At 35.3% G+C, this 17,295-nt stretch overlaps 1 protein-coding gene across 1 annotated transcript in view; it reads left to right on the forward strand.

Annotated features, from left to right (window-relative positions):
- Nucleotides 1-15,812, forward strand: part of Vegfc (vascular endothelial growth factor C) — a 103,396-nt gene extending 87,584 nt beyond the window's left edge. The window contains exons 4-7 of the mRNA XM_041673857.1: nucleotides 289-440; nucleotides 9,016-9,122; nucleotides 9,391-9,724; nucleotides 14,652-15,812. Of these exons, the coding sequence (XP_041529791.1) occupies nucleotides 289-440; nucleotides 9,016-9,122; nucleotides 9,391-9,724; nucleotides 14,652-14,766 (708 nt within the window). The 3' untranslated portion in view covers nucleotides 14,767-15,812. The remainder of the gene's footprint in view (nucleotides 1-288; nucleotides 441-9,015; nucleotides 9,123-9,390; nucleotides 9,725-14,651) is intronic.
- Nucleotides 15,813-17,295: the final 1,483 nt, after the last annotated feature.

Consider the following 17,295-nt stretch of genomic DNA (forward strand, 5'->3'; position numbering starts at 1 on the left):
CTCCTCTGTTCTATATCATTAGTTGGTCATCATATTTTTAATATGCTCCATAGCAAGTGATTTGATGTCAGCATCTGAAATATTTATTATTCTGGTGGAAGACAGTATTTAGGAGCAAACTTTTTTTACTTTGTTATCATTTTAAAAGCATTAAGGAGGCTCTGCCTATATGACATAGTACCAAGCTATAGCAAGCTAATTTCATGCACTCTTGTGGACTCCAACATTCACCATAGAAGTCCTTAGTAGCATCTATATAATAATTTTTTCTTTTTTGTCCCTTTGTAGTTGTTTGAAATTACAGTGCCTCTCTCTCAAGGCCCCAAACCAGTCACAATCAGTTTTGCCAATCATACTTCCTGCCGATGCATGTCTAAACTGGACGTTTACAGACAAGTTCATTCCATTATTAGACGTTCTCTGCCAGCAACACTATCACAGTGAGTATGAATTCAGTCTGTCTTTCTACACCTTCTCCTAAGTTAAAATTACCTTCAAAGAAACCCAAGTTTATTTAAGGAAGTTTTATAAAGACTGTTCTATTTATCATCAAATACAAAACATAAAACATTATCCAATAAAAGTAGATTTATACTGAACTACCCCTTGTATGGACAGGGTAGTTCACAACATAAACAGTCTATAGAATGGTTCACAGCCCACCGCCATTCACATAACTAAGGAAGTAGCCACATTGATTTAATGTCTGTGAAGTTGACTATTCACTTGGAAATTATTCTAAAGCTTAAAAATTTAAGCCTTAATGATTTAAGTTTAAAACAATTATTAACCACTCATATTATGATGGTATACTAAAATGTAAGTTGAAATATACTTCCTATTTCTTGTTTCAGCAAAGATTGACTTGAAATATTACTAATTAATTGGATTTTCTCTTTATATTACTTGAAATAATATTCAAGCTATCATTTAACATTCAAGTTGTTTTCTTGTCTCTCTTTTACTATAGCAAAGAGTAGCACTAGATTAAAGGGAAGGGCAGATTATCAATTTAGACACTGAATAACTGATATTAGTACAAATCTGTCCTCCTTTGCTTGGAAAAGAAAAGATCTTGCAGATATCGCTGAAGAAAACCATAGTAATTTAAGGAAAGTGACCCACCTTAACTGACAGGGCCCATCTCTCATCTCATTCATGCAGGCCCTCGAGTACTATTTATTTCTTGACCCTATTTCTGTAGGCAAAGCATCTGTTCTGAGAACTTTAGGTATCCTCTCTTTGTTCATGGTTCCCAAAATTTTATTTGTAGATCCGATCATGTATTTGTTTTCTAATAATTTTCTACACTTATCTATTTTTCATATAATTATGTTAGCTCTGTCTTAAACCCAAAGATTAGTTCATTCCCTTCTATTTCTCTTTATTTCATATCACAAAATCCTCATATTCTTTGGAAATTTAGAAGTTGCAGTTATCAGTAATTTCTTCTTTTATCCCACACAACTATGAATCATTATCTTGGAGAAGAGGGAGATCCATCTTCAGCCTTCATTTAATTCTCATCACTTCCATTCATCCACTCTAGTCTGTGTGGATGTCGGATTTAGCACATCAGCAGCAAACCGGTCTCTTAATATCAAATATTTCCCTCATTCCTGTACGCTGTTGTAAATAACCTTCAAAAGACATCATTTGATTTATCCAAGCAAGAATAGTGCTTATCTGTTGCTGAAGGAATTGTGCACAAGTTTCTCACCATTCTTTTTCTTTGTCATCTTTCTTGTCATTATTCTCCACGTCTATGTTTTACAAAGTTTGATTCCCTGATCACAAGGTCTTTTCCTATTCTGTATCTTGTTTCTATTATGACTTCAGCTTGAAGTAAGTTCTCTTTCTTTTATTCCTTTCGAAGGCCACATCCATTTCCTAGTGCTCAGATGAAAGCCTTTCCCCTGCATTTGTCTCATCAAAATACCACAATCAGCATTGCTTCTGTATTAATTTGATAGCATCTTTGCTTTGTGCTATGAATATTATGGTTTTAGAGATGTAATTGTGTTGTTACATGCACATGTAGTTTGCTTATTTCATAGCTACTATATTCTGTTAAATTGATAACTGATTATGTTTCCATGGCAAATACTACAGGAAAATCAATGTACTACAAAATATAAATAGAAGGATATAATCATGGAAGGGTAGAAGAACACAAAGAGAGAGATAAAAAGAGAGAGAGGGAAAGGGAGGAGAGGGAGAGAGAGAAGTGAATATTATATAAAGACATAAGTATCTTGGTTTTTCGAGACAGGGTTTCCCCGTATAGCCTTGGACAACCTGGAACTCACTCTGCAGACCCGGCTGGCCTTGAACTCACAGAAATCTGCCTGCCTTTGCCTCATGAGTACTGGGATTAAAAGTGTGAGACACCAATGACTGGAAAGACACAAACAAGTATCTTAAAGTTACTAGTGGTGATTTTATTGCCTAATTGATTAATGCCTCCATTGTCCATGAAGATGTAAGAAAATTTAAATCTAGTGGCAAAATTGGGATGATTTAATTACATTTTAATCCATGAAATTAATATGCTATTAAATAATCAAAAGACTAAGGCTGTGATTTTGAAGTAGTGAAGACCTATCTATGAATCTTCATGTTTTTATAAAAATATGAAAATAGAATATGAAGTTTTATTGATAAATGTTATGTAAAGGTTTAATATAGTCAAAGCATCTTGAATTGTAATTTATACATCATTGAATGACTGCAAATTATTATTTGAAATCAATCATCATATTATGGCAGTCTTTCAGGTAGTGTCTAATTGAAAAGAAAGATAAAGGGGGATTATAAAATAGAAAATTCTAGCACAGGTTATAATTCATCTTTTATTTGATTCCTGAATTGTTATAAAATATTGACCCTAAAACACTAAATATGTTTAATAGTAATAAGTTACATTTATTGGAATTTAAGAGGAGGATTTCATTATTGTGAGGACTCTTATTTTTGCTAAAGAGAACAGAGGATACACAGCCCAGGGAACTTTTTACTTAAGACTTGAGAACTCAATGTCTTTAGTCCATTAATCTATAATAGATCCTCAATCTCATTGCTTAAAAGCTCAAAAGCTAGGATGTTTTCTTTTTCTAGCTCTAATTGCCCAGTTTTCCCTTTGAATTCTTGAGTGTCATGCATTGTTCTTTTCCTTTAAATATAAATAAACAGAAAAGAATAAGAATAATTTACTAACATTTAAAAAAGAGTAGACCTTGGATACTCCCATTAAATTGATTAAGACATAATCTTAAACCATCTGATCAAAAATAATTTTTCATCAGAATACAAAAGAAATCATTTCAGGAAGTTCTAGAAATGTTCTCTTTGCAAATTTACAATTGCTGTGAACATAGGTCATTATTTTTTGAAATTTTAATGTATATATCTGTTTATCATTTTCTACAGTATTCTCTCTGTATATAGAAATAGAACATATATACATGTGTTTATTTTTAATTTTTTTAATTTTTTCTTTGTCTTTTTGAGACAAGGTTTTTCTGTGTTACTTTGTTGCCTGCCCTGGAAATAGCTCTCGTTAGACCAAGCTGGCCTCGAACTCACAGAGATCCTCCTGCCTTGCCTTCTGAGTGCTGTGTTTATATATAAGGGTATAGAATATGTATACCTATAAATATAGAAACATAGGTATAGAATATTTATGAACATGTGTTTGTATACCTATAGAATATATATAGTCTAACTTGCTCAGTTTAGGACCTCTTGACATGAATGTATTTACCAGTAAAACTCAGTCAAGAGAAGTATTGTTTAAACCCTAAAGCATTATTTTCTTTCCTAGCAAAATATTATGTAATAGCTGCATGGCCTGGTTTATTGAATAATCATAACATTTCAGTTCATTTCTATCAAATACCAAATAGAAGTGGTAGTGTTTTTGGTTAATTTTACGTAGATTTGGGGAGTCAAGGATCTCTTAGTGCACAAAACCTCAGTGCGAAAATGTAGAGAAAATGAGTCACAAATATGCATGCATGAAGCAGCATGACATAAGATTCAAAGTGTAGAGGGTTGCTACCAAACATTTAGAATTTACACATTCTAAATGTCCAGAATGGACACATTTTTCTAAGTTTTCAGAGATATAAATTGACTAATAAAATTGATTTTAGCATTGAATACACCAGTTTTTCTCATTGAGAAATGCATAGATCCTTGAATTCATGACCAGAAGTTTTCAAATAATGAAATAATTCTTATAAAAGTAACTTTATGCTTCATAAAAATTACAAGTTCTGTTTAAATGAGAAAGTAAGGTTTATTTGCTTACATGGTTCCCCACATAGATCTACATGAAAAATTATTTTATGCCTTGCAGAAAGTGTATGCTTCAAGTAATATGTTTTCCAAATGAAGCACATGAAATGTCTTATTTATAAAAATGTATATATGCTCATTAATCATTTATTACTTTTGAATATCAGTTTCAACAGCATGAAAATGCCTTGAAGATTGAAACATAAGGGCAATAAGCACTTTGTTGTAATCCTTCTGTCTATCCTGACAATACTTCCTTTCATTATAATATAATAACATTTAAAACTTTTGTTTCTACTTCGTTTTTTAGGATAGTATGCTATAAATCCTAAGCTGTTGCTTTTTACACCTGAAGGAGGGAGTGTCATTTAGGAGTTATAAATATATATTTCTCCGAATATTGGTTTCTTTAATTCAATAATATCTAGCATAATTTCAGATTTCAACATTAGAATATGTTTATGATGAGTAATATTTTCTTATTTGTGTGAAGCTTCTCATATATATTAGAAATTTAAATTGCATTTTAAAACTATTAGAATTCAAAATACTTATTTACCTTTAAGCAAACTGTTACTTACTATTCCGAAGTTTGTTTTATCAAGAATATTTCAGTCTAATATAATTGAAAGTGTTTGCCAAAACCTCTGTTCTTGTTCAGCATGCGCATGAAAAAGAAGAAGAGGTGGTACAACCAGATTATGTGGACTCCGCATTTTCTATGCATGAAAATACATATACATGTTCGTATAACATTCACAAAGTAAATTCCTGCAATTGTGTCTACACATAGAGTTCATATGTTTACATTTATATTTTTGCAAATGCTCTGTCATAAAATAGAAATCTCTATGTAAAAGAAAAAATTGGTTCTGTTTTCTTGGTTACTAAGGGTAGAAACCCACCTGGTTGGACATACTTAAATGCAGGTATAAACCCTACCAAGCTCGCCCAAAAGGGAAGATCCTTCAGTACGTTCAGGGCTAGAAACTGAGAGGACTCCTGTAACTCTGCCATTTATACAGCTTGGATCTGTTTGTCAAAATTTTAGACTGAAATAAAAGGGATAACTGAAATCAAATAAACACATACCACAAGTGGGAGAGGGGACCCATGTCTGAGACTTTGTATGAGTATGTTAATGCTTGCTTGTGTCTGTGTGTAACTGAAGGAAAGCTGTAGAAATCCATCTTTACTACACTCAGTTAGGTAGGCTGTGTTATTGCATGTCATTTCATCACACTAGGGAATATATGGCTTTGACTTTATTTTGATTGTGTGTGTGTGTGTGTGTGTGTGTGTGTGTGTGTTTGAGAAGCTTTCTTATAGAGCACAGGCTAGCCTCAAGCTTATTATATAGTCCAGCAAAATTATCTTAGACTCCTGATGTATCTCCCTGAGAATTTCAGATGCTGGGATTCATTTCATATGCCGCCATGCTGGGATTAAGATGTGTATTTTGACTCTTTAGTTGGTTTCATGTTCCACATAAGAGCTGTAACCAGTGACTGGAAAAATGCCACATCAGACAAGTGTAGGATAAATTACATTTTGGCAAAATGAAAAAGGAATGTTTTCTATTGTCATCATTGTCATATGTGTCCACCTATAACCTATATGCACTGTCACCATGTGTAGAAGGATACTAAAGGGTATTTTATGGCAGGAGGCTAAAGTTTGGATAGAATATACATACAAAATTATTGATATCTGTTTATAAAATTGATAAATACTCTAAAGTTATCAGGAACAATTCATACTTATGATTAAACTAAAATATAAAATAACGACTTATTTAATTTTCTATTGCTGTGATAAAATACCATAACCAAGATAACAATTTTAAAAAAAGAGTTTCTTTGATGGTTTCCAGTGCCCATAGGATAATAGCCATTACCATTCTAGCGAGAATGATGGAAGTGTGGTTCAGGAGCAATAGCTAAGAACTTGATCCACATGCAGAAATCAGAACCCTGACTCAAAATGCATCAGTTTTTTGAAATTTCAGGACCTGCTGTCAATGGCACACCCTCTAGCAAACCACAAACATCTACCAAATGGAGACCACTTGTCCAGGAATCTGTGACTTACAGGGAGTCCCTCCTTCAAACCACCACAGTGACAAAATACTGGAGTGTGCGGAGAGATTTTCCCTTAGGATTAAGTGGATTTTTTTAGGATAGTTTGGCATGTTCCGAGAAATGCTAAGTGAACAAACAAGGTTTAAACATGTTGCCTTGTTGTTGATTTTTGGTTTTGGTTATTTTCCAGGAAGAAATACTGACATATATAAACAAAAATATCTAAACAAAAAAGTAATGGCACACTGGGATATGGATCAGAATGAGCACACTTCTCATAGTCTTAACTCATTATCACATAAGTAAATATGTTTTATCTTTAAGAGTAAAAACAAAAGGCGTGTAGTGTACACAGAATAAAGCAAGCAGCTATTTGTATAAAGACTGTTGGAGCCCAAGTATTTTAGTGGAATTTGTTAGGATTAAGTTAAACATACGGAAAGTCCTAGCTATCCTGTGTTGGTTTTGGACATAACTGACCTTCTTTTTGCCTAAAAGTGCATACATGCTTATCTCCCTTAAAATTACATACTTATTGCAGAAAATATATGTGGCAAACATATTTAATTTTACTTTAAAGGGAAAAACATACAGTCAACTGTAATTAGCCCTCAAGCCCAGCTTATTTCTGATGAATTACCATGAATCATAGTGTCTCCAAAAGACACATTGTGAAAGCATCTAAGATGCTTATAAAGTTTTATATTCATCTAACAATTATTACTGCTTTTGCATATATACTTGTTTGGTTACCATCTAGACTATTTTCATGCTCTACAAGAGACTAGTTTCCATGACGTAGCAAAAAATATAGCGATTAACAGATCAGACTTAAACTAAATCAAGAAACTCCCTGTAACTGACTCCCTAAGTAGACTGAAACATATGGGACACTTTAGACAAGCTGCCATGTTGAAATGTGTGAATAGATCCTTTCTTAGAATTGCTGTAGACTGCTGGAAAGGAAAACACTGATAAATCATCAGAGGTGATGCTCAGAATGACAGTAGACATGGTCGTAATGTACAGATTTAGAAGATAAGTACAGAGATGTGAGTCTGTGATCCCAGCACTGGGGGGGCCAAGGGTCAGAAGTCCAAAGCCAACTTTATACTATATAGTGAGGGCTTTCTGCCAAGCACACACAATTTGGAATTGCTTTTTCTGTAAAGTAAAGCCCAAAACAAATTCTTTGTGTGGTTTCATAGTACTTCTTAGATGTTTTTAAAACAGTGTTTCATCACCTTGAATAATCTATATAACTTTTCGTAGTAACATCCAAAGCACGTGGCCTGTTTGTTCTTCACTTGGAGCCCATTTCAGGGTGTCTGCAGATCGTTTCTTTGTTGTAGCATTTTGGAGCATTCTTCGCCACATACTGTTGTTTATAATATTGCTTTAAAATGAATGATGTGTGATATCTAAGTAAATATTTGCCTTTGACATCCACACCAATGTCCGTGACAAGTCACGTAGTAAAGGTTCATGAAAGCTCTCACTGTTAGAATATTAAAAGGAAAGGCGTCTCCTGGATAGACATTAACCGGGAGAACAGGCTGCAGAGTGTATCTGCATTTGACTCAGACGATCTAGAAGAAATTGAATATAATAGTACAGAACATGATTAAACCCAAATGATAGATTCTAAATGTCATTTTCCAGAGTAGTAGTAGTAGTAATGATGATGATGATGACGGTGATGATGATGGTGATAAAGAGTAATATTGCTCCGTGAAGAATGGTTCATTCTAGGTGGAGTAGTGAATAACTGAGGTTTGTCACACTAAAGTGCCCAATGTTGTAGTCATTAAGGTGAATGGGTTCCTATTAGCCAAGGGCAAACAATCAAGGAGTAATTTAAGTCCTCAATAGAAGACAATTTGTTGGTAATGTTTTCTAAAACAAATATTGAATATTGAAAGGAGGTAGGGATGAAAGAAGGAAAAGAGGGTAAGAAGAAAGAAAAGAAGGAAGGAAATAGTCATCACCCCCCCCCCCAAAAAAAATCCAAATGTGCTCTGGGAAATTTATGGTGAAATGGAAAGTGGGAATTATACATTAATCAAGTGATATTAGAGCTATAGGATCTAGGGTTCAGAATTAAAACAGTAAATGTGTTTGTATGGGAATATCACGATAGCTGCAGTACTTTAATGAGGCAAGAGCTGAAAGCCACCTAAACTATTATTATAAGAAATAAACCATATTACATCTTTTCATGAAAGTTTGTATGTCACTAAAAGTCCTTCAGATAAAAATTATCAAATAACCTCTAGAGTTGCCTGAAATATATTTTTTATTTGGTAAAGGAAATTACAGGGAAAGATAGAAGGCATCATTGCATTTTTTTGAAAGTCAAACAATATGTCATTATACAAAGATGCCTACTTGCTTTTAAAAAGTTTAAGTCCTCTTAGGCCTTATAACTTATAAGGGTAAGCTCAGATTGGAACCTGGAGCAGGTGAGGTGGGGGTAGTTTTAGGGGAGACACTAATGGTTCATCTCTATTCTTGCGTATTTTCAAGCTTTGCTGTTACCATGTTTTGACTTATAACATGCACATGCAAAGAAATGATCCTTCTCTATGCCAGTTACACCATTCTTTAGCTCCTGTTTGATTTGTCTTCCCCCAAGGTGTCAAGCAGTCAACAAAACTTGTCCTGCAAACTATGTGTGGAATAACTACATGTGCCGATGCCTGGCCCAGCAGGATTTTATCTTTTATTCAAATGCTGAGGGTGGTAAGTAAAAAAACACTTCAGTTTGTATCTGATCTGTATTTTGATGAACATATTTCCATTTTAAATGCTCACAATATTCTGCTCATCACTTACTGATGAGTACAAAGTAGGATATTAGCTACTTCCTTTGCTATTACTTTTAATTTCTACTTAAAGGGTGTTTACATATATTACTGAAAAGCGAAAAAGGAGGGTATTTTGAATGCATGTATGTAAACCCACACCTTGAAGTACTAAGGTCTGGTAAATATGTTCTGTGTTCTTCTAGACTCCACCCATGGATTCCATGATGTCTGTGGACCCAACAAGGAGCTGGATGAAGATACCTGCCAGTGTATCTGCAAAGGTGGCCTTCGGCCATCCAGCTGTGGACCCCACAAAGAACTGGACAGAAACTCGTGCCAGTGTGTCTGTAAAAACAAACTTTTCCCCAGCTCATGTGGAGCCAACAGAGAATTTGATGAAAACACATGCCAGTGTGTATGTAAAAGAACCTGTCCTAGAAATCAACCGCTGAATCCTGGGAAATGTGTCTGTGAATGTACAGAAAACACACAGAAGTGCTTCCTAAAAGGGAAGAAATTCCACCATCAAACATGCAGGTAAGGAGTCTAGGTAAACAACGCTAATTTGCTTCTAGAACATGCAGTCTTCTCAACCAGGAGCTGTTTTTCTCAACCCAAACTAGCAGCAGCTTATTTGAATGAAGACAATAAACCCTCGGAGAAGAAAGAATGCAGTTACTTAAATCAATGCTATTCTTTCTTAACACTAGACTTCTTTGAGTCAGACTTGCTATATAGTCAGGCTGACTTAAAATTTAGCATACTCCTACCTTGATTTCCTAAGTGGATGGATTCCAGGATTACATAAGTACATTTGGTCCCTGGGAGTTGAGTAATATCAAAGGCAACAAAGAAACATCAAGGCACAAAAAGAAGTCTAAAATATACCCCAAACTAATTCTTTGTCCAAGAGACTAATATAGCAAAGCCCAATATGAGTAGAGGATAGATATATTATTTTACAAATGCATTCTATGTCTGATGCCTTCAAAAATTTTACTTTCAGATGGAATTTACGACCAGATGCTTCAAATGAATCTTTTTTTTTTTTTTTTTTTTTTTGGACAGGGTTTCTCTGTAGCTTTGGTGCCTGTCCTGGAACTAGCTCTGTAGACCAGGCTGTCCTTGAACTCACAGAGATCCTCCTGCCTCTGCCTCCCGAGTGCTGGGATCAAAGGCATACACCACCATGACCCAGCCCAATGCATTATTTTAAAGCTTAAAAATAAAACGCAGCACCATTTTCTGAAGAATTTTATCTGAAAATGAAATATTTACACGGAATTCCTAATGAGAACTGGATAAATGTTCTAGCTCGCTCTCTGTTGCTGTGATAAAATACCATACCCGAAAGCAACTCGGGGAAGAATGGGCTTATTTGACTTCCAGGTTGCAGTCTATCACGAAGGAAGCCAAGGCAGAAAAGCTGGAGACAAGAACTGAAGGAAACCTGGAGGCACACTTTGTATTGGCTTGCTCCCAGGCTTCCTTGCAGGATCAAAGTCTACCTGTCTAGGGATAGTACCATCCACTGTGGGCTGGCTCTGTATCAATTAATAATTAAGAAAATGTCTCACAGACACGGACATAGGCCAGTCTGATCTCATCACTTTCTTAGTTGAGATTCACTGTGTTCTCAGATGCCTCTAGATTTGTGTCATGTTTAAGGTTACTCGAGCAACTTGAGAAATAACTAAGTGATCGAGAACATGGTACTCCTTCAGAGAAACTGGCTTTGGTTTCCAGCACCGATTTCAAACAGATCACAACTGCCTTTAACTTCAGTTACAGAGGAGCCAACACCCTCTTCTGGCATCTGTGGTCAACTGAACCCACATGCATGTACTCAGAGACAAACACAGACCTAAACACATAATTACAAATTAAAAACAGAATTATTGAAAATTACTCAAGATTCACTTTTGAAATGTTATTTTATTTTACCTCTATGGGTATTTTACCCATAGGCATGTGTGTCCTGTGCACCACGTGTGTGCCTGGTGCCCATGGGGGACACTGGATCTCTGGCACTAGAGTTAGACAGGTATAAATCAATAATCTGGGTTCTGGACGCTGATCCTTTGTCCTGTGTAAGAGCAACAAGTACTTAACCACTGAGTCATCTCTTCTGTTCCATCACTCACTTTTTTTTTTTAAAGAGTTTAGGACTTTTAATTTGTCTTAAAGTCACTGAAGCAAACAAAACATGATAAACATTCTCTTACAACCCCCAATGCAAAAAAAAAAAAAAAAGAAAGAAGAAAAAAAAGAGTGTATGAAAAGAAAACCTCTTGAAATGTCCTTAAAAGGCTCTGTCATTACTGGCTGCAACATCTGCCACTTGTTTTTATTTTTACAGCATGGTTTTGTAGTCTTTTTCATTAGGAAACATAAATAAGGTTCTTGGACTCAAAGACTTTCTATATTTATGTCTGAATTTGTATCTCTTACATCTCAGAGGATAAGATGACTACTGTTTAATCCAGACCTCTCTTTGGGATATTTTAGTTGTTTTCCTTCGATACTAGCCCAGCAGCCTTGCTTCTGCTTAAATTACCTCAGTATCTTCTACTCTGTCTCCCTGCTCTCTCAGTTCAAGAAGAATACAGATTTCTGACTTTGATGCTGAGAACACTTCATGCTGTTTCTCAGAGTTGCTCCTCTTTGTATGGCATTGGTTTTCTCTTCTCTTCCATCTCCAGTCTAAGGAGGGACAATAACCTGGCAGATGTTTCTGTATCTAGCTGCGTTTAAGCCTCTGAGTTACGAGATCCAGTAAAGATTGCCATATGTATCTAGAACAGTGATTCTCAACCTTGCTAATGCTGGAACCCTTTAATACAGTTCCTCATGTTGTGGTGCCCCCCCATACATAAAACTGTTTTCATTGGTATTTTATAACTGTAGTTTATCTACTGTTGTGAATTATAATATAAATATTTGATATATAGGATATCTGATATGCAACCCCTGTGAAAGGGTCATTTGACTCCCCATAGGCGTCATGACCCATTGATTGAGAACCACCAGTGTGTTTAATGTCACCATTTTTCTGCTTTTATTCTTTTCTCATAGCACATGAGATTTTAGTGTCCTCATTTTCAATAATTTTTCTCTTTCATTGAGTATCTTCTTCCATCCATAAATTAGACATGGGCAAATAATACCCTTTCATCATCTAAAATAAAAGCTGTTTTCTTTTTATTTTTATATTGTATCCTTGTGACTATTTAGCATTAACCTTGTACCTCATTAAGTAGAGGCTATCTTTTGAGTCTCGAGACTTTGTGTTCTTATTTTCACTTTTAATTCTGAAGATCTGTCATTTGTAGTTACTGCAAAATGGGTCACTGCTAAATCCAGGTTTTTCATTGATGATATTTTTTTATTTCTTGTGTTGCTGAAGAGTTCCTTATATAAATCTTAATACTTATTTTTGAAAAATATTTTTAATAATACACATTTTCCAATTTTACGGCACTTACCAAAAGGTAGTTTCAAAATTCAGTATTATATCCAAATGAATACAGCTGTTATATTTCAGCAAACCTGATTAAGTCATGTTTCACATTGAATCTTTTTTCAATGAATTTAGTACATGTTAACAAATTTGAATCTTTTGAGAATGCGTTTTGACTAGCCAGACATCTAAATTTTCTACAGAGAATTGTCATGTAGCTGCAGAGTAGACTATATGTATATCATACATCTTTGCTGAACAAACAAGACACATCTTTCATAAATTCTTTTCCTGTTTTTCTCCTATTTAAGGTTGAAGTTGGTTGTCCTGGTCAAGTGGCCATGGAGCAATACTCTAAGTCTTGAACTATATCCCTATGCTGAGTTATTATACATATTGTAACTCTTTGTGTGCCCAGTTTTCTAACCACACTAAGTGTATGGTTCCATAGGTTATGGTATCAAATAGATGGAGAAAATTGTAAAGTATATATATGCACATTTCTCTTAATATTTATTTCAGTGAAGAAAGGCAGAATGTATTTTCATTTTACTGCCTTAATCAACAGCTGTCATTGACCATTAAAAATCTCATGCCTTTTTGATAAGCAAATTGTATTCATTGTGTAATTATGAATATTTTAAAAGTTTTTAGCAATACATTTATACTATCCTGCTCTAAGGCTCTAAGAACATTCTAGAGATGAAGACTGAAAGAATGTAAGAGCTAGGAAGATAGAGCAAAGAGCTGCAGAGTTCTTCTGGGAAAGGCACAGCCATTACAATCATGAGCTCTTTGTAGTTATAGTTGCTCATAGTGGCTCAACAAGAATGGGCCTTTGTGGGGCAAGAATGGAGGAAGGGTAGGAGGACACAGCCCCTTACTGCCGAATTCTTTGTTCCTGATGATTCAGGAAGAGAGAACTTATTGCCATTAGTTTTATACCCACATCTGACCCATCCTTCCCCCTACTCTAGTGGATACTTCCAAACCAGTGATCACTCAGCTGGCCATGGTTAAAATGAATGGTAGAATGGTTCAAAAGCCAAAGAAAAAGTCATGAATGTGTGAGAGGGACCAGGAGAGAGGATTAGGAGTTGATAGATGTGACAGGGACACGAGAAAGAGTAATAAGGAGACATTATATATGCACATGAAACTTTCAGAGATTAAAGTGAATAAAATTAAAAATTTAAAATACGTTAAAAAAAATCATTGGCTATGCTTTCCTTTCCATATCAAATGAGATGAAATTTGAAGTGTTTAAGGGTCTCTTTAGTTCACTTTCACGTTTCCTTTCTAGCCCATTACACAGTGAGGCATACTTATCTTCTGTATCATTCTTCAAAGTTAGAGTCAATTCACTATAGCAAGCAGAACTTTCAAAAATTAAATGATCGAAATTTGTCTTTTCACTACTACCAGCAGCTGGAAGTCTAGTGTGGATGGAGAAGGCCCCAGCCAATCATGTTTTCCCTGACTATCCAGAGTACAGGTGGGGAAGGAAGAGTTACCCACCATTACCCAGCCAGCTGCTGAGTAAAAACACAAGAGTGTGGATGGTGCTGCTCGCCAAAGACTATGGTCCTGCCAAGATGACTGGGTTTAATTGCCTGGAAGTCTGGGTCCCATGCACATGCCAGACTTTTGTGAATGTTGCCATGTTTATGTGATCACAGGAAATCAGCAGACCTTAAATATTCACTTTCAAAATTTCTGTTTTATGTTACTTTCATCCACAAAGCAGAAAGTACTTCAAAAGAACTAATGCTTACAATAGCCCATCTTTCCATTGTTATGTCAGCAACTGGGACATGTTTTTAAGGCTTTTTATTCTCCTACAGTGCCGTAAGCGTAAGCACACACTTAAACATTTATAAACCTATAAACACATTTTAATAAAATTAGTAATTTTTCTGAGTTTAAACTTAAGAAAATATAAAAGCTGATTTTTAGCATCATGACCTTGGTCTTCACCATATGTGTTTCTCTCTGTTTTTCTAGTTGTTACAGACGACCCTGTACAAATCGACTGAAGCACTGTGACCCGGGACTGTCATTTAGTGAAGAAGTATGTCGCTGTGTCCCATCATATTGGAAAAGACCACATATGAGCTAAGATCATACCAATTTTCAGTTCATCATTTTACTGTCTTGAAAAACTGTTGCCCCGATAGAACTGTTTATGCACAGAAAGACTCTGTGGGACCACAGTAACAGAGGCCCAAGTCTGTGTTTCCTGAACCATGTGGAGAGCTGCAGGAACGGACTGGTGCTTGTGGGAAAAGGCTTCTTCAAAGTCTGCTCTTCTACCGGTGACAGACAGCCAAGGGTTTTCTCTTGTGATTTAAAAAGAAAAAAAAAAAGAATGACTATATAATTTATTTCCACTAAAAATATTGTTCCTGCATTCATTTTTATAGCAATAACAATTGGTAAAGCTCACTGTGATCAGTATTTTTATAACATGCAAACTATGTTTAAAATAAAGTGAAAATTGTATTATAAATGGTGAAGTTCTGTCCATCGCCATCTTACATTATGTTCCAGTTGTAGAAAATGGAATGTCGTCTTCCAAAATTCTCTTATCACAGATTTTTGAGTTGTCTTGCATTTCATAATGATGAGCTCTCTGCACACTCAAAGCGGATATCAAGTGCACTCTGCGTTAAGTTACATTCTGGATACACTGGAAAAAGCCTACTTTTTTAACTTTGATGGAAAAAGAAAGTGAGAGAAAAAAAATCATTTGACAACATCAGGATGTTTAAACTGAGTTCATCATTGTTTAAAGAGGAAAATCATGGTCAACCTCTTTGAATCCAACAGCATAGCATGATCCATGTTCATCCAGTGTTCTCCGTCTTTGAAACTCATCCAAAATTCAAATCATCTTTCGACTCATTGGTTCCAACAATGAAGCAAAACATGTTATATATCAGTTACTATCCATGTGATAATTTTTTTTATTTCGTACATTTGGAACATAATAATTATTTTAGCAAATAGTATTTTAGCTTCATTTGGTAAGCTTTCTGAAGTTTTGTAAAGAAGGTTTGAACCCAATACAAGGGCTGTTATGAATTAGCTTGAATATCAATCTAAGTCTTGTGTTTCTTAAAATTTATTGGCAAAACAAAACAATAAAAGAATCACTAAAGTAAAAATTAAAGCCAGAAGTATCCAAGACACAAAAAATTATTTGTCCCTGGAGATGTAATAATTTTGATTGAAAACCAAGAGTAGCATAGACAAAGATAACACATTACCATAGAAGCTTGAAAACAATTTTATGTGGACCATAAAAAAAAATCCCACTTCAACACATCGTAATAAATGGTTTTTTTGAGTCATTAGTATAGATGGACTGGGGAGAGAGCTGAACAGTTGTTTAGAATATCCACACATGTGATTTAACAAAAAGCTAAAAATTAGTGAGAATATTCTTCAACTCGGCAAAGAATCCCAAGATACCGTGGTTGATCCAAAAGATAAAGTTGAGAAAACACTAGAAGCTCCCAGCAACAGCTAATATATCCAAACTTGGAAAGTTTAAAAGCAACATTTCATGTGCAGAAATCTAATATTGGATTCTCAGTCTAAAAGGCCAAAGGCAAAAATGTTTTGCAAAGCAGTTGTATAAGATTTAGCTTCCAGATTGCTTTTGAAGGAAGTTTTAATATTTACAAACTGTTTGAGTGAAGCTGGTTCCATTACTAGAATGTCTAAAAATATCCCTTCCTTCGTATGTGTACCACTTAGAACAGAGTTGTGGGACGTGAGCATAAGAGTAAGTTCCTCACCGCATGCTCTACAAGAGGGAATAAGGGTCAGTCACTAAACTGGACTCAAGCCTTCCTCTGTGCACACCTTGCTCTCAAAGGAATGCCACTCAGTGGTGAAGAGAAGATGTGGGTGTTACAGGGGAGAGGGTTCACATAGAATAGTTTTACCACAGTGTCAGAGCTTTGGAAAACTGGTTTATGGTGTAAGCAGAGCATGCACTCTATTTTCCGGGCCATCGAGACCCAAGTAATTACACAAAATTACAACACTGTTTGACCAAAAGGTCAGGCATGTTTTTAAATAGCGCTTCCATTTTAAATTAACACATTTTTGTTAATCTGTGTATTGCCCCAAGGCTGTGGCTTACTGGTAAATTTCTGGCATCCTCCTTTATCAGATACATGGCATCTTCCTGACTCTGCCTTCTTTCTCTCTGTATCTTTGTTTGGATTTCCTGACTAGCTATATTCTTCCCTGCCATAGGTCAAAGCAGTTTCTTTATTAACGAAATGGTAATAAAACATATTCACAGCCAGGCGGTGGTGGCGCATGCCTTTAATCCCAGCACTCGGGAGGCAGAGGCAGGCAGATCTCTGTGAGTTCGAGGCCAGCCTGGTCTACAATAGCTAGTTCCAGGACAGGAACAAAAAGCTACGGAGAAACACTGTCTCGAAAAAATAAAAAAATAAAAATAAAACATATTCACAGCATACAGAGGGGAAACCCGCATCATTATGGTCTAAGTTTAGTCAACCTAGAATGTGCAGATAGGAATGAAGGAACACCTTCAGATTCACACTTCTCTCTGTGACTCTGCTGTGTGCATAGCACAGACTTTCATTAGAAGATGTTCTAAAAGATA

This window comes from Microtus oregoni, unplaced genomic scaffold (assembly GCF_018167655.1).
Source record: "Microtus oregoni isolate MIOR12 unplaced genomic scaffold, Mior012 000024F_ref0000369, whole genome shotgun sequence".
Taxonomy (NCBI): domain Eukaryota; kingdom Metazoa; phylum Chordata; class Mammalia; order Rodentia; family Cricetidae; genus Microtus; species Microtus oregoni.